The 27,419-nt window shown below is 36.6% G+C and overlaps 1 protein-coding gene across 1 annotated transcript; it reads left to right on the forward strand.

The window, feature by feature from the left end:
* The first annotated feature begins 125 nt into the window (after positions 1–125).
* LOC306881973 (anthrax toxin receptor 1-like) lies at positions 126–26,034 on the forward strand. The gene is made up of 18 exons (XM_079436375.1): positions 126–442; positions 5,953–6,024; positions 6,112–6,183; positions 6,285–6,366; positions 6,584–6,614; positions 6,709–6,782; positions 6,901–6,969; positions 7,078–7,158; positions 8,050–8,110; positions 12,391–12,489; positions 12,674–12,743; positions 16,106–16,184; positions 16,545–16,640; positions 17,649–17,687; positions 18,416–18,514; positions 19,010–19,177; positions 19,334–19,414; positions 25,056–26,034. Exons 1-18 carry the CDS (start codon positions 297–299, stop codon positions 25,305–25,307), a joined length of 1,671 nt encoding a protein of 556 aa, XP_079292501.1. The 5' UTR covers positions 126–296; the 3' UTR covers positions 25,308–26,034.
* The last annotated feature ends 1,385 nt before the right edge of the window (positions 26,035–27,419 follow it).

Consider the following 27,419-nt stretch of genomic DNA (forward strand, 5'->3'; position numbering starts at 1 on the left):
GGAATTTCGTTGAAGCCAAAATTCTCCCTCTCCCGGAAAGAGGAAGTTTCAGTAGCTGTTGGCTGCCTGCTAGCTGTCCGGTCTGTGGTCGCTCCTCCAAACATTTCTCCCTGAGGAGGAGCTTTCAGTGTTTTGGTTGCGGACTCAGATGACTGCGGGATATAACACTGTGACCAGACATTCAGATATCTTTTTTGAGGAATAAATTTCATGGAAACGAGTTGCTTTCCTTTTCTGCAGGAATAATATGAAATGCAATTTTATCCCAGTGCTTTTGGAGAGAATAAACTGATGAAATGGCACGTTCACTGATTCACATGAGTCTTGTGGGCATTTTAGTGATTTTGATGCCCAGTCTTCATACTGGAGAAGCTGAGCCTTATTTTGAGGAAGAGAAGAGGTCTTGTCAAGGTGCTTTCGACTTGTATTTTGTCCTCGACAAGTAAGTGGCCTTCATATTTATGGCATCTTGTTCTCCTCTCACCGCGCACTGCTGCGCGACGCCTCTGACGCCCTCAGACGCGCGTGCACTGCTATTATAACAACAGTCTGATCCAAATGCTTTAACATGAAACAATTCATTAATATTTTTAAATGGATAGTCATTTCTATGTATTCTACCAGAAAACGTCTGCCGAGATATTGTGGGGAAAGTGCTTTTTATTCCCAAAGGAGACCAGACAAGGATGCATATGGCAGGATGAACTGACATGAAATTGGAGAAAAATTCCTTACCATAAACAATGAACCATTAACTGTCTCTACAGAATGAACACACAATGCTGCTTATGGTTTTTATGGCAAGCCGTTTTAGCATTTAATCTATAAATCGTACTAGTATCTATTTTCATGCTACTAGTAGCTACTTATTTTGTAGATACTAAAGTAAAGTAAGTAAAGTAAAGTCGTGACGTATTGTCAAGTATGGTGACCCATACTCGAAATTGGTGCTCTGCGTTTAACCCATCCAAGTGCACACACACAGCAGTGAGTAGTGAACAAAATGCACACACACGCACACACACACACACCGTGAACACACACCCGGAGCAGTGGGCAGCCATGCTGCGGCGCCCGGGGAGCAATTGGGGGTTCGGTGCCTTGCTCAAGGGCACCTCAGTCGTGGTATTGAGGGTGGAGAGAGCGCTGGACATTCCCTCCCCCCACCTACAATTCCTGCCAGCCGGGGGCTCGAACTCGCAACCTTTCGATTACGAGTCCGACTCTCTAACCATTAGGCCACGACTTCCCCACTAGTATCTTTTCCATTAAGTACTAGTACTTATTCATTAGGTACTAGTGTTTCTTCTTTAGCTACTAGTGCTTATTATTTAGGTATTGTTTATTCTTTGGGTACTAGTGTCTTTTTTAAAGTTACTAGTACTTATTCATTAGATACTAGTTCTTATTTATTAGACACTAGTACTTATTCCAATAGTGACTAGTATTTAATTATACTTTTCTTGTTAAGAAAAAATAGAACTAGTTCTTATTTTTTAGTTACTAGTAACTTTTTAGACCAGAGATATCCTGAACTTAATAGATACTAGTACTTTTTAAATTTGCATTTCTGCCCAGTATGCTAATAGTATGTTGAATATTAATGAACCAGCAATATATAGGAGAGAGATTAGACAAGAAACGGAAACAAGGAGATAGATGTACCATGTTTTTTGAGGAAACCACATAGAAAAGAAACAATCATTTGTACACAAGCACATAGAAAACCTATTTTGTCAGTTTTGTAAACACTGTAATTTCGTAAACATTGTAACATGTTTGTTGGTCATCGAGTGACCTCTAGTGGCAGGATGGCGATAAAACACCAATTTTATTATCTGTAATTTTCCTCCAGTAAAAACAATAAATATCATATCAGGGCTGTAAGTTAACTTTTTTGCATATAGCATTGGTGCTACAGACATTGAATGTTTTTACATTAATGTTCTGTACAGGGCACACAAAATCAGATCCTTATGGTTTTCAGACAAACATTTTCTTTATTTGGAAAAAAGGCCAAAAATTATTAATAAAAAAACAAAACGGGTATGTGTACTTGTAGGGCAGCAGGATTTGGTCAAAAATGTTGTTTATAGATATATCAATAGAACTAATAATTATTATGGCTATTATTTCTAAATAAGGAATATTACTTTTGTAATAACACTTTCTTTTCATTCATACTCTTCGCCAGAGAGCGCCTTCATGCAGAAACTCCACTAGCGAGACTCATTTCCAGGAAATCCCTTATATGGACAAAGATTTTGAGTTTTCCCTGTTTATGTAGCCTAGTAGCTGCATAACATGCAGATTGGCTTTTACTGATGAAACATGAAGAAAATAAACAATGACAATATAGGGTTTTATCTGTGTTCTTCAATCCATCTCGGGTATTTTTATAAGAATAAAGTATGTTTAAAATGCAATGCTAATCGACATAGGCTTTCTCACTATAGAATAATATAAAGTGGCATGATTTCTGCCTCATTCTGTTTAATGAAACCATGTCAGATCACAAAGGGAACTTATTTCAAACGCTCGACTGATGTAATGATCTGAATTTGGAGTAAAAATATGTCAACATACTTTTGTTAGACAACAGCTTTGTAGTCTTTTCTTTGTGTTTTTATGGTAACCAATTAGCAAGGTAGACTGACATACAAAGCCAGTTAGCCCTACTTAACAATCAAATTAATTAAGCAGCATATTAATGTATTGTATTGCCATGTGGACTCTGATTGGACGGTTGAGAGGTACTCATGTTTATGTAATGATTTGTTTTAATTAAGATATCTCTAAATACATTCTTACTAGATATCTCCAAATGAACAGTTAGTGGTAGTTGTTCTGTTTTTGATATCATCTTTTGATTTCTGACTAGTAATTATTGCAATAGTGACTAGTATCTGTTTAAATATTACTAGTAAGCATTCATTAGATACTAGTACTTATTTTTTAGATATTGGTGCTTATTCATTAGACACTAGTACCTATTTAATAGATATTAGTAGTTATTCATTAGGTACTAGTACTTATTTATTAGACATTAGTATCTTTTGTAATTACTACTAGTAACAATTCTTATCTTACTAGTCAGATCTGCTTTTTTACTCGTCTTATGTTATGACAATTCCAAATGGCTACAGTAAAGTTCAATTAAAAAATGTACTAGTAAAATAAAAATCTTACTAGTAACATTTCGAATAAGTACTAGTATCTAATGAATAAGTACTAGTACCTAATAAATAAGCATTAGTATCTTATGAATAGGTACTAGTATCTAATAAATAAGTACTAGTATCTAATAAATAAGTGCTATTGTCTATTTAATAGGTACTAGTATCTAATGAATGAGTACTAGTATCTAACAAATATGTACTAGTACCTAATGAATAACTACTAGTATGTAAATGTACCAGTCACTAGTGGAATACTTACTAGTCAAAACTGAATAGTTGATATCTCAATGACGGATCCCCATAGAAGTCAATGGCAAAAATTTAACATTTGTTACTAGTAACAATATAATAGTTACTAGTCACTATTGAAATAAGTACTAGTGCCTAATGAATAAGTACTAGTACCTAATAAATAAGCAATAGTATATAATGAAAACGTACTAGTATCTACTAATTAAGTACTAGTATCTAATGAATAAATACTAGTAACTTTACAAAAGACACTAGTGCCTAAAGAATAAGCACTAGTACCTAATGAAAAAGCACTAGTAGATAATGGATAAGTACTAGTACTTAGTGGAAAAGATACTAGTATTTAAAAAATAAGCACCAGTAACGTTAAATTAGATACTAGTGCGGCTTATAGATTAAATGTTAAAACAGCTTGCCATATGTTTTTTCTGACGGTGGATTCCTGAAGTTTGTGTCTAGTGTTAAATGGCTTTAGACGCAGCAGATAGGAGGACAGGACTCTTTGCCTCGGGCAATGCTTTAACAAGCATGATTTTCTCTCACCAGGTGCAGTCACATGCACATTTGTGCATCATTATCCCAGGGGCGTCTCAATCATAAAAGGCAAAGAGAGCTCATCACAAGAGCATGCACTATTAGTTAGTTATACAAATACTGTATACCTTGTTTTTTTCTTGCAACTTACAACTGCAGGTAGTTGTTTATATGTAATGTTAGTAGAATGCAAATAGTTGTTTATATTTAAGTGTGTAATGATATCTTAGTGAGCCTAAATGGCATCCTACTCATAATTCTTTAGCACCTTGGAGTTGTGAATACCCAAACAAGCTTAAACATGCTGGAGCATACTAGAGAACAGTTATAAATGAAGAGTTTTTGTTCAATCAGATTTTAGTCAAATATAAAATAAAGCTCAAGAGCAGCATACAGTAGCAATGCCTGTACAGTTTAGACAATAATTTTGCTCATTTAGTGAAATCTATGTTAAATCTGAGGTTAAAGATCTATTACAGAACAAAATTTGGGATTTTAGCCATAACCCTTTGTTACTGTGTTTGGAGTGCAAACGCATATTAGTTACACTTCACAGTTCACTCTTCTGTTTGAAAGTTTTCTGAATGCCTTTGGAGACCTAAGGGATTGCATGCATCATCAGGCTTTTGCCACACTTCCACACTTTTAATCAGATGAATGGTTCTTGCTGAATTTTCAAAGCCTTAAATGCCACTCAGTGACCCTACAATAATTGTAAATATCAGGCTATCGGTTCAGAGAGTTTTGGGAAGAAAAGCAGCTCCATTGCTTTTCAGAGAGAAAATACCTTTGATTATACGTGGAACGAGAACTAGTTTTATGCCACTATGTGTGACTCCTTTTAATTTACGGCTCCTTTTAGAACGTTTCTTAATATAACAATATTCTGAGTTAACGGTTTGAGAAGATTGATGTTAGTTTGTTGGATAAGAAATAAAGCCAGGATCATGCTGCATCAAAGGTAACCAGAACGGTCTTGTTATTCTAGACTGCTGCATACCAGTACAATGTATTCAAGTTAATGACTTATTTACTGTAAGTGGCCCCAAAAAGTATTTAAATACTAAACCACACTTAAAATATCTAAATGTCATTTCATTGTATAAAAAAATATCAAATGTACGTGTCAACTGCAAACACATTATGCTAGAGCTTGAATTAAGTACTTTTTGTTGCAATTTCACTTTTTAAACCAGTTGGTCTTAAGGTGATTTGGATGCATTAGGATATGAAGTCAGTTCCCCTTTTGTACAACCAAGTGCAGAGTGCAGAGTAACAAGCAGCTCTAGTTCATCCGATTAACTATGGATATTTTTCACGAACATTTGAAAGCCAGAAAGTTCCCAACTGTTTTTTTTCTTTCTTCATTTTAAACGGTATATTTATTGTTTTAAGCTGACTAACTGAAACTTTCTTTTGCAATTGGTTTCATATTCTGTAATCTAATGCAGTTACATACACCAATTTGGGGTATTTTTTATGTATTTTATTTTTATTTTATTTTTATTTTTTTGCAAATGTGGCCCAAATGTCCATTTTGGAACCACGGTATATCAATATATAAAGTTGCTAGATCAACACGTCCAGTTTTATGTTTCCTGACCCCCTGTCAGAGATAGAGCTGTGAGCCTTTTTGGATGCTGATGTAGATGCCAACTCTATTTTGGATCCCAACCTGTTACACTCACCCATTGCCATCTGTTCCCATTCAAATGGATGGCTCCAGGAGGAAGGGGTGTTTCTCTCTGCTAGCAGGAGGCAGATTCATCTGGCACAAAGGCAATTAGCCCTTGTTGGGAACGCTTTGGGGCCTGTAATTAATTAGTGGCATGTGTGCATTTTATAGAGTACTCAAGGACCTGCTACTCTCAGATAGTGTAAGAAAAGATGGTAATTGTTATGTAATTGTGTTTAAGGCAGCCATTATAATGCACAGAAGAGATTTTTTGAAGCATGCAGTTTTTCAACATGTTTGATTTTATTATAGATCAGGAAGCGTCAAAAACCACTGGATTGACATTTACTCCTTTGTGGAGCATCTTGCAGAGAAATTTATAAGGTAAAGTTCCTTTAGTTTTGATGTAATTTTGTACATACATACTGTAATACCTTTCAGAACTAATATTTGATTTTTTTTTTTTTACAGCCCAATGTTACGGATGTCCTTCATTGTCTTCTCAACTCGCGGAACAACGGTTATGAAACTCACAGAGAACAGGTATCACACACATCAGCATCCAAACAATATTAATGTTGCACAGACATACATTTATTATTTGTCTCCATTGTAATGACTTTCCTCCATCATTTGTAATTCAGAAATGAAATTACCAGTGGATTAAATATTTTGAAGAGAGAAATACCCGGCGGTGATACAAATATGAATCTTGGATTGAAACAGGTATCTTTTTCTTATTGAGTCAATTTAAATCAATCACTGAATCATCCTCTAGTTTTCTAATTCTGCTATGGTTAAAATTCCTGCGTTAATGCTATTTTAATTTGGTTTTACTCCTGTAAAATATCTGTGTATATTGAGTACTAATCACTCTAGTCTTTTGATTCTACTATGGTTAAAAGTCCTGCATTAATGCTGTGAACATCTGCTTTAACTGCAGGCAAATGAGCAGATATATCACGGAAATTATGGTAACTGTCACTCTGAATTACCATGCAATTCATTCACACTTCTGCTTTTATTCTGGGAAAATTAAGCCTCAGTGAGATGATGTTTATTTCACAGGGACAGCCAGTGTGATCATAGCACTGACGGATGGGGAGCTAAACGACTATCAGTTTGTCACAGCACAACAAGAGGCAAGTACACAAGCCAGTGATGTCGCAACGGATGTGGCATGTTCTCTGGCAGATGTGTAATTGACAGTGGCATTTGCTCGATAATAGAGCTGACTGTTTGTTGGCCATCTATGAGCAGGCGCAGAGAGCTCGGTCTTTGGGAGCTATCGTGTACTGTGTGGGTGTAAAAGACTTCAATCAGACACAGGTAACTCAGCACCACTGCACAATAAATTGCTTTAGTGCCATCTCAGATTTAACCATGATTTCTGTACTGGAGATATCTCTGTAAACCTGTATTGTATTACTTGTTTAGCTGGCCACAATTGCAGACACCATAGAGCATGTGTTCCCTGTAATTGGTGGATTCCAGGCCCTTGAAGGAATGATAGACTCTGTAAGTTCCTCTGTTTATATCTCTGTCCTTGGCTACGTATAAAGTTAAAGGTTTGTTAGCAACAGCTACATTTAAATGCAGGGCTGAGTCATTTAAATTATCCCTCCATGTGTACAAAAGACAGGAGTCACTCTCAAAATTGTGATTGTTGGCATCTTGCAGCTGTAAACAACAAACATGGATGCCATGCCAATCTTTTAACCGATTTGGAGTCTGATATATTTGTCAAAAGAAATGTAAGTGACCGGGATGGAATAGAAGAATAGAAAGTAAAAAAATAAATTGTGAAAAGTTTAAAATAAGAAATAAATTTGCTTTGCTCGGTTTATAGTCACACTAAGATATACAGTCATGTTGTGAGATAAAAAGTCACATTCAAGATATAAAGTCATATTTGAGAAATTAAGTCACATTGCGAGATATAAAGTGATATTGCAAGATAAAAAGTATTGTGAAATAAGTATTTTACTTATTGTGAGATATGTCACATTGTTATATGTAAACATATTGTAAGATAAAAAGTCAGATTGTGAGATAAAGTTTCACTGTGAGATATAAAGACACAATAGAGGATCAAATGTCGAATGTGAAATGTAAAGTCACATTGCAAGATACAGTCACACTGTGAGATATAAAGTCACATTATGAGATTTAAAGTCACATTGCAAGATGTTGCAATTGGGAGATATAGGAGATTGTGCCGGTTTTATGAAGAGATCTAAAAGCATAACAATTTAGATGAGCTGTCAGCATCCAAAAGAGAGTGACATTACTGCATTACCAGTTAAAAGTTCCGTCTGGGTGAATTTGGTTGCAGAATGTAATTGCTCCTGTAAAAAGTCTGTGTATACTGAGTACTAAGCACTCTGGCATTCCTTTTTTCCTTTGCAGATCATCAAGAAATCCTGCATTGAGATTTTAGCAGCCGAGCCGTCCAGTGTTTGCGCTGGTGGTAAGAGTCACCTCAACACAACAATGGTTATGTTTTTGTAATAATTTGAAAATTAATTTAATTAACACCATGATTTTTACATGAAGTCCGTCTGCTTTTAAAAGAATATGAAAGGTCAGTGCACACACCATAGTAAACAAAAAGCTTGTCTGTGCTAATTGTGTGAAAGCCCTGAGCGGTGTAATGGAAGCTCGTGAGTTGCGCTCTCTTGCACTCACCAGAAAATGAAAATTGATCATGTCTGGGCAGAGCTAATCCGCCTGTTCGCATCACCAAGGAGACGGCACTGTGAGTGCACTCTCGCGCAGTAAGTGCATGCTAATAAGGTCATGTCAAGCCACATCCATCCTCTCTGGCCTACACACCAGTGCTCAATGTGGCAGGCCTGTCTGCTGAGCAGCAGCCAATTAAACAAATGGGCATTTCACTGGTAAAGGCGGAGCGGAACTGCAGCACAGTTATTCTGCAGCACCTCTGCTAGACAACAGATCCGATGTGGCAAACTAGGCCAGGAAGAACCAGCCAGGCAAAAAACAGCTCTCTAATTTCACTTGAGCATTCCTAACAATAAGTTCTCTGTCAAGTTATGGGACATAAAACCCCGAAGCACATAGAGGGAGAGAGAGAGGGCACGCAGTGACCACTGCCAAACGATGGTGGTTAAAACAACAATACCCCTGCAGTTTTGACCACACACTTTTGTGTCTTGGCACCAAGTTATATTTTAGTTGAAGAGTTTCTTTAAATCAAAATGATTCACATCATTGTCATTATCTGTATTAAATTAGATTTAAAGTGATAGTTCACCCAGAAATGTAAATGATTTACTCATCCTCATATTGTTCTACACCCGTATGAGTCTCTTTTTCTGTGGAATATAAAAGAAGATATTTTGAAAATGTGTGTGTACAAAACAACAATAGACTGCACTGACTTCCATTGTCAGGACAAAAAGATACTATCTATATATATATATATATATATATATATATATATATATATATATATAATGTCTTCTTTTGTGTTCTGCAAAACAACATAAGGCTAGATCATTTACATTTTTGATAAACTATCCATTTAATCATCTTGCATTATTTCATTATTTTAAAATTACTAATCCAAAACAAAAGAGTTAATGACCCCAAACCATGATTAATGAACATGATCCTTAAAAGAAACATTGCATGACAATGAATGTCATAATTAATTAAACATAGTATTGTGTAATTAAATCAATTCTTCTAGTAATGCACTGTGAAAATTACCATCAGCCCTAAGTGTATAGTCCTCTAAATACAGTTTAGCTGAAGTTGCATTTGAAGCTTGGGGCTCATTTTTTGGTCTAATTTGAATGTGGTTAGTGGTTTGGTTTGGTGTTTCAGTTGAGTGGTTTGGTTTGGTTTAGTGTCCATTAACATAAACATCGGATGGCAATGAATGCCATAATTAATTAAATATATTGTTGTGTAATTAAATCAGTCCCTTAAGTAATACCCTCTGGAAATTAACCATACAGCAATAAGTGCATTATATTCCTCTAAATATTACAGTTTAGCCAAAGAATCGTTTAAATCTTGGGACTCATTTTTTGGTGTAATTTGATCATGGTTAGTGGTTTGGTTTGATGTTATGATTAAGTGGTTTGGTTTGGTTTAGTGTCCATTAACATGACCCTTATGAATGCCATAATTAATGACACATATTGTTACATAATTAAATCAATCCTTGAAGTAATACATTGTGGAAATTACTCACACAGCCATATGTGCATTATATTCCTCTAAATATTACAGTTTAACCAAAGATTCATTTGAAGCATGGGACAATTTGAGGTTATTTTTGGGCTAATCTGATTGTGGTTAGTGGTTTGGTGTGCTGTGACGGCAGTTCCAGTGGCTGACAGTCTCAGCGATCAAACTGATGAGAAGTGACCAGCCCGTGCAGCCTGCAAACAGGCCATCACTCTCTGTTTTGAGAGGGGGCCCAGCCATCAAACATGACAGCAATCGTTGCTTTGATTAACCCTTGTGATTCCTCTGCACCCCATCCCCCAGTTCGGGCAGTGATTGAAGTGTCCGTGCTCGGACATGGCACTTCTGCTCTAAACAGCCCAAGCCATCAAGCTCTCAGGTGTGGATGGGAAGCGTCAGCTCTCCCGTGCAGCACAACGGGCGCGAGCCGACAGCGTACCAGCCCCTGCCCACCATCTCGCTGCCAGCGCTGCCCGCTGCCTAGCCAGTATTGACCTTTTTACCCCTGCGCTGTCCTGTCAGAACCCGACACACCATGTCTGACAGTAACGAGGGAAGAAAAGGACATGGATGTTGATGCCCGGCCTCCAAAATTAAATGGAATTAGCCATTTCAGCTGTATGGACGTCACATTAAGCAGGCATGAGCAAGAGAGCTCGGCAAATTTAGACGCAGAGGTGGGGTGGAGAGGGGCTTCTGCATGGCAGACAGGATTAGTATAATTAGAGAGGAAATGACAGGTTAATTGGATCGGATGGGAGTGGAATTTGTTTTGGTAGATCCATGATGAAACGAGACATGCTGAGAGTTTATTTTGGCTCAAATTTTCCCATGATCAGCCTTTTCGTTATTCGCCAGGTCTTATGTACATATATTGGACAAAGGATCTTCAGAGTAAACATCAAAATTGATCCAGTTTACATTAATAATGCACACTTCTGGTCTTATTGTGATTGATTCATCATTGCATGTTACTATAAAGAATAAATTTGTTTTTGTAATCCTTCAAGTTTGCATGAAATGAAAATTCAAATCTTTAAAATTCAAATTTTATAAATGCGTATAAATCTTATTGCGACTGATTCATCCATGCATACATTGCTTTTTTTAAACCACATAATTTTTGACTAAAATAACTCAATCTTCCAGTGAAACAACAGACTTCTCTCGTGTAATGTATGCTGGGCCTCTCCAATCGTTTAGGTTGCTTAAAGTCTGTTAATTTCTTAACCTCTAGCTCGCATTTAGATCTGGTTTCATCCAATCGGCAACTAATGAACTGAACCAAGTCAACATTTCCCGCATATGACACAAGATGGGATACGGAATCTGTTGCTACTTCTATTACGTTGCAATTTTAGTAATAATGTAATAAATCTTCCTCTAAAATGGGTCACTTAGGCCATGAGAGTTACTGGATAATGTTAACCAGTATAAAAGAGGCATTATTTAGACATTATTTTAGCAACCTTGCCTTCAGAGTTGGCCTGGAATGCCCGCTTTTCACAATCAAACAATTCCTGATGCATAAAGTCTTGTCCCATATTTTTAGCATATTTGTTGAATATCCTTATTTCAAAAAAGTACAATTAGCTGTGAATGGAAAATTATATTGGCTTTTTTAGGTGTTTACTTATGAAAGGCAAAAGAAGAAATCTACTATATTCAGGATTTGAAGCTTCAAATGCTGGTGTGATACAGAAGAAGAGAACTGAGACTTACAGTATAGTGTTATTTCTAAGAGCAGTGATATTCTCCTGACCTTTCCATACAACTGTCTCTCCCTGATGGCACACTGCACAGGACATTTTTCATCCTGTGAACTTTACACACATAAATGTTAAAGGTTTACAACCAGAACATTTTCTGAAGGTGTAGCATTATTCAGAGATGAACGGCAGAATCAGTAGAAATCCACTCAAATCTCCCTCAAACGCACACTGGTGTGCGCAGTGCCATGAGTAAGGTCACATCCACTCTACATCCTTTGACGCCTGCTGAGACAGCTTCTAAGTGAGCGTGTTTGTCTCTCTAACATATGCTGCTTAGCAGCCGTCAGAGGGTCTACAGCATCGCCTGGGGGGTCTCAAAGGTCAGGCAGCCAGCGTTGTCGGCCACCAGCGCAGCACCTCCAGCGAGAGATTTGTGAACCTCTTCGCTTTTATTATTAGCACCACTGGAGCATATGCATTTGCCCAGTTGAGTTGAGCATTCCTGAAAGGTTAAGGGTGGAAAAAAGAAAAGCAAACATGCCCTCTGGCTAAGCACACTTTATAATTTCATAGTATGTTTTTTTTTTTTTTTTTTTTTTGGTATACATGAGACAAAGATCTAAAAAGCGGGCTTACCTTAAGTAGGTATTTTTTCTCATATTTTAAAAATATTTCAGTATAAATACTACATAAAAACAATATTTAATTACATTTTTAGTTGCATTTTTTCCTGGAAGAAAAAAACATGCTTTTCACAATGCAGTAAAAGGACTTGCTAAATGTTTGTTATTAAATATTTGGTTTGTGTTTCTTTAAGATTCTTTCCAAGTGGTTGTGAGGGGAAATGGATTTTTGCATGCCAGAAACATCAATCAGGTTCTGTGCAGCTTCAGAGTGAATGACACAGCTACACTGAGTAAGTAACATTATTTTATAAACAGTACTTTTAATATTGCATTCTTCTGAATAATGTATGCAACATTATTTTATTATGTAAATAACCATTTCTGCTATAGAAATAATGAAGTATTTACCCTAAGAGTAGGTCTAAATGATGATTATTTGTGAAAATGTATCTTTTTCATGCAATTCGTTTTCAGATGAAAGACCTGTCAGTGTTGAAGATACGCTCCTTCTTTGCCCCGCACCAGTCATAAATGAGGCTGGAAAGTAAGTGCACTTCATCCTGCCACTTTATAGCTTAATGCATTGGTACCCTTGAAAAATTAGGGTCAATGTCATTTGGAATTATTCTTATCAGTCAATCTCCACTCACCCTAACACGTCGAGACAACAGGCAAGTGGTATGAAAAACCCAAGAAGAGCGTATAATTAACCTCTCTGAGAGATTAGTCACCATGGGCTTGACCTGTGTGAAAAGTTCCTAGTGAGTGTACATGGTAGCCCAGGGTATAACCATTCTTGTGGTTTTCTGAGTTGAGAGAGAAAAGAACAGACAGTGAAATACAGAGCTGCTCGTCCACATCAGCCAGAGCACAGCCCCGGAGACTCACTACAGGTTACTTACTAGGCCTTCTATAACAAATGAGCTGCTGCTGGCGGCTCATTTGCCAGCAAGCCCTGCGTACCGCTGGCTGTAGACACCTTGAGGATTTAATCTGTCTTGTTCTTGTCAGGAAGATTCTTTTAGATGCCAATGAAGGAGCCTCTCATGGCACCTTAAGCAAAACAGGACTGTATTTCAACTTTTGGTCAGCCTACATCACTACACACTGTATTGCATTGCATTTGCTAATGTGACACAAAAACAGATGGTGTTGATATATCAATATTCAGCACTTTCCATTCATTCAAAACTTTTGATTGATTCATGTGCTCTTAGCATTATTTGTTATCGGATATAATCAACATGCACAGTTGTGGATTAATAATAATATTGCCCAAGAATATAGAATACTTCTCTTCGGAATACTCATTTCTGACTGGTCAATTGCGTCATCCAGCAGTCAGATGTTTCTTAATATTCTTTGTAAGATTTCTTAATATAATACTTTTTATCAATCAGCTCATCCAGTAACTGAAACCAGCACTATTTTCATTTCTCTCTTATCATGCCGCGGACAGTCTGATTTATTGATTAAAGTGAAAATGACCTCAAAGTACTTCAGTGTATATATATATTACTAAATATAATGAACTGTTCTTTTTATTAGTGAAAGCTTTGATAATATTCAGGTAAGATAAAAAAAAAAAAAAAAAAATAGATAAAATCAATATTTCTTGCTCATATGTATTTATTTATCTACAGTTGTGTAATAATCTGGAGTGAAACATGAAATGTGAATATGTAAATATGTGGAATATGTGGATTATGCAATGTAAATATTTGGATTATCCACTTTGGCTGGCGACCCCTAATAGGACCAGTGTTATTTTAGTATTATTTATATACTATTCTAGTATTTTTTTTTATGTTTTGAATTAGCTGTTTTTTATTTTCATTTTGATTTTGGTTGAAGTTTTAGTAATTATCTGCTTTGTCATTTTTTTAAAATATTTATTTTTATTTTTAATTTATGTTTATTAGTACATTTTAGTACAAATTAAACTTATTTTATTTCAGTTATTTAATAAGGCAATATTTCTAATATAATTTTAGGTTTTTCATCTAAAATTTATATTTTATTTTATTACAGCTTTATTTCAAAAACTGTTTTTTATATTTTTAGTTTTTAGTTATGAGTGAAAATATTTAATTATAACAGCAGAATGTGAGAAAGGGAGTCATGTAATGGGTAAGATGATGTCTATTTTGCAGTGACATGTCTGGATATGTCTTGTGGTATTAGAGTCTGATTTAGTGATTATTGAAATAGATTAGTGTCTAGGTCTCTCAAAAGTCATCCAGAATGGTATGCATTCATATAAGGGTAAAACGGAGATGAAACATTCCATCTTAATCCAGTTAGGGTGGAATGATTCCGGATAATTAGAGTCAATGGAGAGTTACTTCAAATTAAAAATGCTATCTTGTTATGCAGACTTTGATGTTGTGGTGTAGTAAGACCAACCATTAAATCAAATGATATCTGTATAATCTGATTGTAGAAGACCATGTGAGTGATTTTCATTCATTTTTGAGGGGTGAAAAAAGGCGATTTTGGGGCAAAGTCTGCCATCTCCTCCTCCTCTGTATCCACATTGTGAGACGAAGCTGTCAGTGCTGTCACCTAAACGCGTGGTGACTGATTGGCCTCCTGAAGATGTGCTCAAAAAGAGCCGGCCGCTTCCTGATTGATGGAAAATTAGATGGATCTGTCACTGGACTCCCCTCCACCCCAACCCCCTTTTATCTTGTTGTGCCCCCTTTCAGCCCATCCCCCATCCTGCCAACAGAGTGGCACTGGAAGGGGTGTGTAGGACAGACAGAGAGGAGACTGGGTAATACCCCTTCAGTAACTTATTTTCAGCTCCGTCTTCTCCCCCACCAAAGCAGAAGAAGAGGGGTCGCCTAAATCAAGAAAGCTGAGACTTTTCTGGCATACCAGTGCTCTGAATGCCCATGGTAGAGCCAAACATCATTACTGAAAATCCAATCACTATATATTTCTTAGAACTATTAACATCATCTTTTCTATATTTACACACTACCATTCAAAAGTTTGCATTAAATTGATCCAAAGTGACAGTAAATACATTTATAACATTAGAAATTATTTAGATTTCAAGTATATGCTGTTAGTTTAGAAAATTCTATTCATCAGAATCCACTGTCCAATCGCATCCAACACTGATAAATGTTTTTTTAAACACCAGATCAGCATATTAGCATAATTTTTGCAGGACACTGGAAGACTGGAGTAATGGCTACTGAATGTTCAGGCATCACAGGACTAATTTACTATATATTAAAATAGACAACAGTTATTTTAAATTGTATTACTATTACTGTTTTACTGTATTTTTGATCAAATAAATGCACCTTTGGTGAGCATGAAGATTGAATGCAGAATGTAATAAAGCAAATTCAATTCCAGTATGAAACATGTAGATCATACAAAAGATGCTCAGATCTCTTCTAACACTTTTTCAGGTCAAGGTCACAGCTCAGGATCCAACACATTTTATCGGATGAAAAACCCCAAAATAATGGGAATTAAGAAAAAGTCTGTTTTAAGCTGAATTAAGCAGAGTCTCTTTGTGACTGAAACATTTGAAATATTTAACATATTTCAGCTGAAGCCTAATCAGAAATCATTGTTTGAAAGGCTCATTGTTTACATATAAAACCAAATTTTATAAACGCATAGTAAGTATGCATAGTTCTAGCTTAGATAACACGTATCAGTCAAGTTCCTGTGCCTACATGCTTTAAGCATGCTGGTTTTTGAGGGTTGGTGTTGTTATCCATCAAAGAGGAACGCAATAGAAGTCATCAGGCTCCAGATTACAAATCATCTTAATGGCTTTAATAATAACCCATTACAAGCTCACACATGTCCATCTGAGGAATGCAATGAATATGCCTTTTCAGCAGGTGTGATTGAAGTGTGTGTGTGTGTGTGTGACAGGGTGATATTTCTGCAGGTTAGCATGAATGAGGGTTTGTCCTACATCACAAGCTCAGTGCACATCACCACTACTGAATGTGTAAGTACATCTTTGTTCCTTTGTCAAAACGTCTGCCTGTAAAAACATGAATGGTGGTTGGGCTATGATAGTGATTCTGTCTCTCTGAATGTCTATTCAACATTGTTGTTTGCTGTCTACTACTGTTTTGTTTTTTTCCCCTTTTCTCTTACTCTTTCTTTTATGAGGTTTCCTCTGCTTTCTTTCATCAGAGGAGTCTGGTTTTGTCACGTAAGTTCAAATTAGCAGTGAAAAGATTAGTTCCATTGCTTGGAGTAGCCATTTGCCCTCTCCTTCAATCTCCTTACCTGTTGATTTGTGTTATGCCAGCAAATACTCATGAAGATGTATTTGTGTGTGTGTGTGTGTCTCTGAGTGCAGTATGATGGGACCATCCTGCTCATCTCTTTACTGGCTGTTTTCCTGTTGCTGGGACTGGTGTTGATGTGGTGGTTCTGGCCTCTGTGCTGTACACTGGTATGTCCTAAACGTTGAAGTTGTACACAATTAACAAAACCTATTTAAGCAATTAAACATCACATTATTCAACCAAAAGCTTTGAAAAGTGTAATAATAATAATGATAATAATAATAAATTATCATTATTATTATTGTTGTTGCTGTTGTTGTTATAAATCATGTTTATTTGTGTCATTCACACACAATGATTTAAAAATTTCGGTAAAATAATAATAATAATAATAATAATTATTATTATTATCATATACACAAATCAACGAGGATTAAACAATGTCGGTACATAATTATTTATTAATCATGCATTTATTTGTCTAATTCAAACAATAATTTAACAATATCATAATAATAATCATGATATTTTTGTAGTTGTTATAAATTGTTTTTGTCATTCACACACTCAATGATTTAACAATGTCTGTATAATAATAATAATAATATCACCATACACAAATAAACAAGGATTATTAATGTCAATACATTATTATTATTTATAAATCATGCATTTATTATTGTTATTCACACACTTTAAAATAATTGAACAATTTTAATATAATAATAATAATAATAATAATAATAATAATGATGATGATGTTGTTATTGTAGTTGTTATAAATTGTCATTCACACACTCTCATTGATTTAACAATGTCAGTATATTATTATTATTATTATAATAAATCAAGCATTTGTGTTATTCACATACTCAAACAATAATTTAAACAATATCGGTATACAAATAATAACAATAAAAATAATTTTTGTAGTTGTTATAAATCATGTTTATTTGTGTCATTCACACACTCAATAATATAACAATGTCAGTATGATATAAAACATGTACTTATTTGTGTTGTTCTCACACTCAAACAATGATTTTTGCACCTTTTCCCAGTGCTATATGCCATTTAATGCTTTAATACTTTATACTGTACTGTTTGTAGTACTACTATATATACTATACTGCTCTTAGATTGCATTCTTTCACTGGGAATTATTTCTCTTTCAGGTCATCAAGGAAGTGCCTCCACCCCCTCCCCCTGAGCCTGTGAGTCGAACTCCCTCTAACCTCATTGTGTGCTTATGTTTGTGTATGTGTGTGTTTAGACACAACCATACACCCAAATGAACCATGGCAATTTAGAGCCGATATGAATCGGGGCACAAAGAAAACAGATTGCACACGATAAAATGAATAACTCTCAGAAGCTGAATCCAGCATGGCCCAGAGGTGGCATCATTCCTTGTAAACCACATTCCCTAATGCTGCCAATATCAGCTGCTAGCTATGATTGCAACTGCTTTGCAAAACTGTCCGTCACCATTTAAGGGCATTTTTTATGCCACGGCCGTGTAAATAAAGACAAGTGAGCAGTGAATAGCAAAATTCAAGCTAAAGGGCTCATAATGATCCTCTTGTGGTTGCTTTGTTCCCAGAGGTCAAAGGCAAGCAGTCACTGAGGCTGATGGGAAATAAAAGAGCTTTGTGGAAATGGCTTTAGAGTGTGCATCTGTGCTTCTTAACACTGAGAGCGCAAACAAGGCGCTCTGTCTCTAAAGCTTCCCTTTGATTTGGAGACACAATGTGGTTGCTACTTTTGAAGCTAACATTATTTGACCGTGTCTTTGTGTTTATTCTATCTGTGTAAACAAATGGGTATGCTACAGCAAATTGAAACAAAGTGTTGTTTTCAACATAACTTTAAAGTATAGTCATTTTATGCTAATTATTACTAGTGTGATATTAGGTTTATGTAAGTTGTGTGTGCTCAACAGGAGTCTGATGATGAAGATGGCATGCCTAAAAAGAAATGGCCTACAGTAGATGCATCCTACTATGGAGGAAGAGGAGTCGGTGGAATCAAAAGAATGGAGGTGATGCACAGTGTGTGTGTGTTTCGGCTTTAAATAGGTTGTGTTGATCATAGGTTAACACAGGCTACAGGGGGATGAAGACCACACATGACGAGTGATGTTATGAACCCTCAAGGCACTAGAACACATCACTGTGACCTTAAATGCTCCCTGTCTGCCTGGTGCCAAAACTAGATCATGTGACATCATAAAACATGCTGACGCCTGTAGATTTACTCCTGTCATTTGCAAAGGTAGCATTATTGGACATGTACTTTGTAAAATACACACCATTTTCATTCTGCCCATTACTTGTTAAGTGCGATGCGTAAAACACTAGTGTTAATACAAGCTTGTTAATGAAACGTCTTTTGCTCAAGACGCCATTGCTCAGGATCATTGAGACATGCAAGCACTAACACAGCAAACACAGCTTCTTAATGTTGTTTACATGTGGAAACAATAATTTTTCCATAGTCTGTGTGGGTTAATGGACTGTGTTCCTGTGGTCTTTAGGTCCGTTGGGGGAACAAGGGCTCCACAGAGGAAGGAGCTAAACTGGAGAAGCCAAAGAACGCTGTTGTGAAAATGCCTGAAGATGAATATGAGCCTTATGAACCCAAACTCAGAAATCCTTATGGGCGCAGACCTGCCCATCACAGAAAGTGGTACAGTCCTATTCAGGTATATGAATATATTTCCTTAGAATTAAGTATGAAATCATCTGTATTCACTAGATTAGCTCTGAAATATCATTTAGATGTAGAAAGAGACACTGTAGTCCAATATTTTTGATTTTGAAATCAAAAAAGGTTTTAATAAAACAGTTCTGTGCCTTAGGGGAAACTGGATGCTTTATGGGCCCTTTTCCGTCAAGGATACGACCAAGTGTCACTCATGAGACCTCAGCCCGGAGATCAGGTACAACCATGAGCACATTCAAGTAACAGATATTCCAAAACAGATGAATATTCCTCCTCAGAATAGAGACCTGATGCATATTTGTGCTTGAATATTATGGAGAGCATTTCCATTTTTTGTAGTGCCTTTGTTTATCTTATTAATTTTGTTTAACTTATTTATTTGAATAAGATGATTTTTTTGAAAGACTGAATCCAACACTAGTTTGTTATTCTGTAATAGGAAAAGTGTTGTGTAATATAAAGTACCTTAATATATTGTTGTATCAGTTTTTTTAAAGAAATAATACTTTTATTAATTAAGGATGCTTTAAAATAATCAAAAGTAGTTGTTAAGTTATTTACATTGTTCCAACGAATGTCTATTTCAAATTATTCTGATCTTTTGGACTTTCTATCCATTAATCCTAAAAGATTGATTTAAAATAATTAGCAGCACTGTTTTCAGCAATAATAAGAAATATTTCTTGAGCACAAAATCATCACATTGATTTCCAAATTATCATGTGAGACTGGAGTAATGGCTTCTGAAAATTCAGATTTGCCATCACAACAATAAAACACAAAAGTTGTTTTAAAATTATATTAATATTTAATATCACTGTTTTTACTGTATTTTTGATCAAATACAACAATGGTAAGCATAAGAGACTTCATTCAAAAATATCATTAAATGGTAATTAAAATGAATATTTAATCCAAAATTTGTGGGTTTTGTATAAATTTACGCTTACTGGGTCCTGCCATAGAAGGAAGCAAGGCAGCTCACTTGTTTTTGGAACACAGCTGTTGTGACATTCCCATCCTTTCTAAGCATGCTCAGTTGCGGGACAGGAAATAGCAGTCTAATTACGCTACTTTTAATTCCTCCTCTTATGGAGCAGTAGTGTGGCCGAGCACAGTCTCTCATTCTCTTGTTCCTTTTGTAAGAGACGTCCCTCAGTGTCTGAGCCCTGCTCTCTGCACTCTGCATTATTCCGTGAGCACAAGCTGTATCATGGCAACACATCTGTGTGTCTATGAAAGGCATCTTTCATGTGGGCCGCAGTGTCGTAGACTGTACAGTATGATCCCATTGACATGGGCAGGCTATAGCTCCGCTCCCACTGTAGATGGACCGATCTGATTTACTTTGGTTTTATTCTTCATGTTTCATAATGGGCCGCTTGTCTGAGGCACTGCCAGTGTCCAGCTGCTCAGTGTACTTTGCATGAGCTTTAGAAGGTGCTGGTAAAGGCAGCAGACTCTGTAAAGGACAGGGTTTAGGTGGAAACAGCTGTGCTATTCAGGGAGATTTGGGGTGTAGTTGTGTGTTTCATGCCCACCTGCAGCACAATGCCTAGACAGCAGACACAAACAACTCGATGTGCCCAAACAAGACCTCTGCTCAGCTATAGACAGTTTAATCTCTATATTAGTCCACATTTGTCTCTTTATAACTCGTCTTTCTTTGCATTTCCTAGCTTGCGTCTCCTCCATCTCTGTATCCTCTTTGTATTTTCCTCTGTTTCTATTCCTACCAAAGGGCCTCTTATGTATATGGTTCTGGTCTTGTAGAGTTCAAAGATGGACTGCAACTAAACAGACAACATTATATTGCTTGCCAAGCAGCACTGTATATTCCCCTGATTTATTTTAGACTAATAGGAGAGAGGATGTTCTGCACTCAAAGTGTAACCAACAGCAATAGTATCATCACATTATTTGCAACCTAGATTCCAATTTTTTCGGCTTTCTTACATCTATTTGCATATTCATTTGCATGTTTGTTTTTTATTTATTTATTTTATTGGTCTTGTCAAAAACGGACCTAGTTAACTCCACAGTTAAAATACCACAGTTACTACAGTTATTGTTACTACAGTAAAATTTTGTAAGGGTAATGACAACAGCAAAGCGCCTCAGATACATAATTTAACTTATGTACAACCTAACCCTGAAACCTATACTTAAAAGATCAAGAGCAATCTTTTGTCATCTACTAAACACTATTTTTCTCCAGGAGGTGCAAATCTGGTTATTATTTCAGACTTTTTTTCTATTGGCTTCAGCAGCTTCTGTCTCTCCGGACATTTTATTAGTTTAGAAATATTAGTGTTAGGGATGTACCGAAATAAAAATTCTTGGCCGAAGCCGAACAAAATGAAACACTGGGCCGAAGGCCGAATACTGAACACGGTTTTTCGCATTTCACATTAGAATATATTACAGATCCCAATCTGAACACTATGTGTGAATATAATAAATGTATTAATAGAGCTGTTGTAGGGTAATTATTATTCTCATTGTTATTGTCTTTATTTTATTCTACAGAACAACTGTAAAATTACAATACTGACATTTATCAATACAATACAAATTTTATTTCTATAGCACATTTAAAACAACTGCCGTTGACCAAAGTGCTTTCCAGCATCATTAAACACAGTCACAAAAAAAAAAGTCAACAAAAATTCAACATTAATTTAACATTACAATGTAAACCTGATCCCTCTAATCGACTCCAAAAGCTCTACTAAAAAGGTAGGATTTCAATCTAGACTTAAAAGCATCCACAAATGGGTAAGATTTAATATGCATTGGGAGAGGGTTCCATAAACGGGGAGCAGCCACTGAGAAGGCCCTATCACCCTTAGATTTTAATCTCGTTTTTGGAACATAAAGAACTTTTTTTTTGCTTTTTTTTGAGTTTAGGATGAAGTGAAGTACTGCCGAAAGAGATGAGTTTTCAGTTGTTGCTTGAAGATTGACAGGGATCCGGCATTCCGGATAGGGGTGGGAAGATCATTCCACCAGCCAGGAATGGTGAACGAGAATGTTCTGGACAGTGATTTTGAGCCTCTCTGTGATGGTACCACAAGGCGTCGCTCACTAGCAGATCTCAGACTTCTGGAGGGGATGCAGCTTGTGCATCCCCTCCAATATTGTAATGTGGATGAGTCCTGGGTCAAACTCTTTACCCATAGGCCTCAGTGCACACATTGTGATGCAGAGGTGACAGCCTTGCTTTATTGCTGACTTATAAGTGTTGTGTAAAGAAAGAAGCTCTTGTTGTTGAAAGTCTTTGTCTGGCTAGTTTACAAGCTTCACCTCCAATGCTCAGTATCTTCCCCCTCACGTCTGAGTGCCACCTACATTTCACACAAAGAAACTCTGTGGAATAGAGAGTGTTTATGTTTGACCAACAGAGATGTAAAAGTTGTGACTCTGGTTAACAGAAGGAAGTGGCTTTTTAACATAATTTACGAGTCAAGGTGAATGACATGCTCCTCTGATTGTTCTCAGGGATCTCCCTCTCTGCGCTTGAGTCTAACCCTCACGTCACCAACACTTGGTGGTCTGATTTAACATCTTATTAAACAGAGAGCCCCATAACGTGACATGGGCCCCACGGGGAGCTGAGTTTTATTGTGATGGGTTATTGTCAGGTTGGTGGGGGGTGGTGGTGATTGATTCACGTCTGTCTGGCTGTGGGGCAAAGCCATAATTTTGCCAGTCGTGTGCGGCGAAAAGGACAATTTGGAGATCAGCACAGCAACAGGCCTGCACAAGGGTGAGCATATGGGCCGAATGAGAATGGAGACTCATGAATACTGTGCAGATGTGGGTGGAGGGAGTGGGGAAGAGAAATCTGTCCATATGGTGTTTTAACTACTATGGATGGCCCCCAGAAGGCTACAACAGGCTTTACATCAGGGGTCTCAAACTCAAATTACCTGGGGGCCCTTAGCAAGGTGGTGCTTTCAATTAGGATCAATTGAACAGTTGCAACAAATACAGGTGTTTTAGCAACTATTAAAACTGTTTACAGACAACAATATTAGAAAACAGACACATTACATGTTGACCTGTCTTTACATCTGTTTCAAATTTATTGCAGATCACTCCTGCATACTCAGTGAATTGACTCCACCCTTATTACTACACAATAAAAAGTCATATCCTCTCCTACCTTCAGACCCTCGAGATAAAAGGAAGGAATCTCTCCTGTGACAATTTAGCTAGTGGCCTTTAAAATGTCCATCTGTTTGTCTGATAAGTGCGCAAACAGCATGACAGAGACTGACTCCCCCTTAACCGCTCTCCTTTCCACTCGAGTGAAAGTAATTTAAATGGAGCTCAGCAAGATCAGAGTAGGACACATATTAGTTCATGCTGTGCTTTTTTGTTGAAGGTGATAGTTACAATTGCTGTGGTGGTTCTCTAGAGACTGATTAGCCATGGCTGCCATGTTTAGCTAATATTTGACTGTTCATCATTTATTTTTTTATTATTGTTATCTATTTTTGTTAAATAAATTAGTATAATACTCCGTATTAAAATTATATACATTACCATTCAAAGGTTTGGGGGTGGTATTTTATTTTATTTTAAAGAAATTAATACTCCTATTCAGCAATGGCAGTAAAGACATTTAAAATATTGTAAAAGATTTATATTTAAAATAAATGCTGTTCCATTGAAATTTCCATTTATTGAAGAAACCTGAAAAAAATGTATCATGGTTTCCACAAAAAAATTAAGCAACACTACTATTTTCAACACTTATAATAATATAAAATGTTTCATCATATTAAAATGATTTCTGAAGGATCATGTGACACTTAAATAATGGCTGCTGAAAATTCAGCTTTGCCATCAAAGGAATAAAAAATAAAAAATAAAATAAAATAAAATAGAATTTTTATTTAAAATTTAAAATGTAGTTTTGATAAAGTAAATGCAGCCTTGGTGAGCAGGAGAATTCTTAAAAAAAAATTTTAAAACCTTACGACCCCAAACACTTGAACCCTTAATTTACCTACATTAACAGAAAATAACCAAGAGCAATATTAGTATATAAGAACAAGACTTTCTTTTGAACCTGAACGTTTGTTTTTTGAAATTATGCAATGAAATGCTGTTTAAAAGTTCAAGCAGTTTGTTTATCATTTCAATTTCTAAATGTTTTATTTTTTGTAGCCAAGTATACTGTGTTTCATGGAAAAAGATTGAGAGCTTTGCCTCCATTCAAGCACTTGCATATGAATACATTACTTTTATTAAGCCATGACAATAGTGGGTGTTGTAGTGGATTCTGAGTCATCCACAGTTTTAATTTTTTGCACTTAATGAAGCGTAAAGTGAGTTTTGAATGGCTTTGGTCAGTCCGTCCCAAAGTCTGAACCCTCTCTGACGATTCCTCCTGAACGATCAGCCTTGCTGACAACAATGAATCACGTCATCTTGAAGAATGTAAGTTTTTCTCAGAGACCAGCCCCTTGTTCCAACACTTTTCACAAATAGCTATTCTTCCTTAAGCACAGCGCTGCAACTCTTCAACCCCACCCCCATGATTTTAGGGACAGAATTGCAGTTGACAGCTGAGTTTCTGGATGTCTGAAGTGCTGTGGGTTCATCTCCTGGGCATTTCGAGCGAAAGCTAGCAAGAGAACGCAGCCTAGGATCAGCTGTATACTGAGCTTTTGTTTTTGAATCCCACGCATTTCGCAGTGAACTTGTCACCTCTGGGGTTAAAAATACAACCTGTCCATACAAAATATGTAAAGAGCATGGGTTATGTTTTATCCCCAGAAGTTATAGCTACTGATAGTTTCAGCTTTGAACTGACAGTGATCCCGCCATCTGTCCTGTTTCCACAGGGGCGATGCATCAACTTTACCCGGGTGAAAGTAGAGGAGCCAAGGTCACCGCCACGCAGCAACTGTCCACTTCCACCTCCACCGCCCCCTCCAGACCATCAGCCACTCATGCGACCTCCACCCAAAAGACCACCATACCAGGGACCCTCCATCAACCGCTCACCCCCAGGACCTCCACCAGCCCGGGCACCCCCAGGCCCTCGTGGACCCCCTCCTTCACGATCCCCACCCTGCCCTGGGAACAGGCATTGAGAACAATGGAGGGCCTTCACAGCTATACCCTAAAAACTCTGCCTTTAATTCAGATTTGTGATATTTGCCAAAGTTTCCCACAGTTTCAGATTGATGAGTTTGTTTATTTGGAGTGAATGAAATGTGATTTGTTCTTATTATAAACACAGGGACTGAAAGAGGGACTGCAGTAATGCATGAAATTATTACACATGCAAATGAATAGTTTTTAAGGCACTTTGAATGTTGACTTTGGGTATTTGTATATCTAATTTTGCATGACGTTTATGTGTCGGTAGGTTAGAGCTAAAGTAAGTATGGTATACATTATGCCCTGTTTTAATTTGTATCATAAAATTAATTGGTCACATCTTTAAAAGGAAAATCAGATGTGTTGTGACTGCAGGGCAGTACATACCACTAATTTATTAAGCCTTGGGTTCCTGGTAGGCACTTGAATATAAAATGACAGGGTGTCTACCACTGGTACAGGACACTCAGCATATTTTATGTAATATATGTTGTGTTTTGCTTTATGGATCATGGTAATTAATAGTAGTCCTATACAACAGGAAAATATTAATGTTAGAATATGTTAATGTGATGGACGGACAAAAATCTCATTGTCTAATTTGTTTTATATATTTTCTCTCTATTGATATGAGAATGAGAACAACATTATCTCCATTCTATGTAAATGTATAAAAGCAAGGAATAATAATAAAGTATTCAGTTCTAAAACTGTTTGAACTGGAGTTGACCAAGCTTTATTTCCATGTCAGTCACTGACAATGAAATGTGCACAAGCTTAGGGTTTCATCTTTATTCAACCCCATTTGCTCTGCTTTAAACATTTCAACCAGTTCCTTTAATAATATATTTCAACTTTTGAAAATCTTACGAATGCCACTAAGAAAGCAAAATGGATGCTCATGCATAAACACAAAGAATATTTTTCTTTGAAGCCGTTCTCCAAGAATTGGTCAAATTTCTTAAGATTGCATTTTCTTCAGAACCTTGCATGATTGCTGACTGTCTTTGTTGGGTATCATTGTTCAATTTTTGCTATCAGACACATTTTATTAACCTAGCGTAAAAGTAACAAAAACGCTTGATATGAATGAATATATGCATCTACACAGAAAATAATATCCTTACTAATGCTTAGCCAAATTCCATAGAAATAATAACTCATAAACTAATCTAGGAGCATGCTTTAGCTTCATCTCCATTCATGCCTCACAGTTAACCTCATTCCTCTCTGTAAGGATTTAATACTCAGCAGGAGCTCGATTCACATCATGTAACATGACATGATTCATATGGTCTGATGACTGCAGCTCCTTTGGCTGGGTGCACCGAACACTCATGAGAAACATCAGTGTTTACTGGCTACAAAACCTGGAGCCCTGTGGCAGCATTGGGGATGTTCCCATTACAGGCTCTGACAGCCACTTATGACTAATATCCCTCCGCCTGCTGTGCAGCGACAGCTTGATTGCTCTTGCACCAAAGGAGAGTCATTCAGTGACTGCATCTGTAAAATACAATCCATTTCCGATATCAGATTCAAACTTTGGACGTAAGAATGTGTATCAATCTGACCGCTGTTACAATGACGTACTCGGTAACGCTCCTTAATTTCACATCATTGACGTCTGTGTTGTGAAGTGAGACAGTGCCCTCTATTGGCCAGAATGGCCACAATTACTGCACCTCGGACAGGATTCAGAGTTGGATTAAATGATTGAGGCTCTGACATTTTAATAGCGATTGCAAACAGGGTTTGTTTGTTGTGATGGAAATACCATAACTGCCTTCAATGAGACGTCAAAGTTTCATTGTAGAAACTGAATTTGGCTAAACACTGAGCAAATCCCCAAACTATTATGTTCAAATTATCTATATAAAAATTGCAGACTGATGTACTTATGACTAAAAAGTGACTAAAAATAAGAGGTTAAAATATATTAGAAGTCCCGTGAGAATTAGTTTTTTTCCCAAAAGCCCTACAAAATGACAACCGAACAAAGAAATTCGTAAAGAAATCTTGAGAATAAGTAAATAATGACAGAACCATTTTTGGGGCGAACTATCCCTTTAATAATAGGCCTTTGTCATGCATTGTTAATG

Source organism: Barbus barbus (genome assembly GCF_936440315.1).
Source record: "Barbus barbus genome assembly, chromosome: 16".
In the NCBI taxonomy this organism is placed as follows: domain Eukaryota; kingdom Metazoa; phylum Chordata; class Actinopteri; order Cypriniformes; family Cyprinidae; genus Barbus; species Barbus barbus.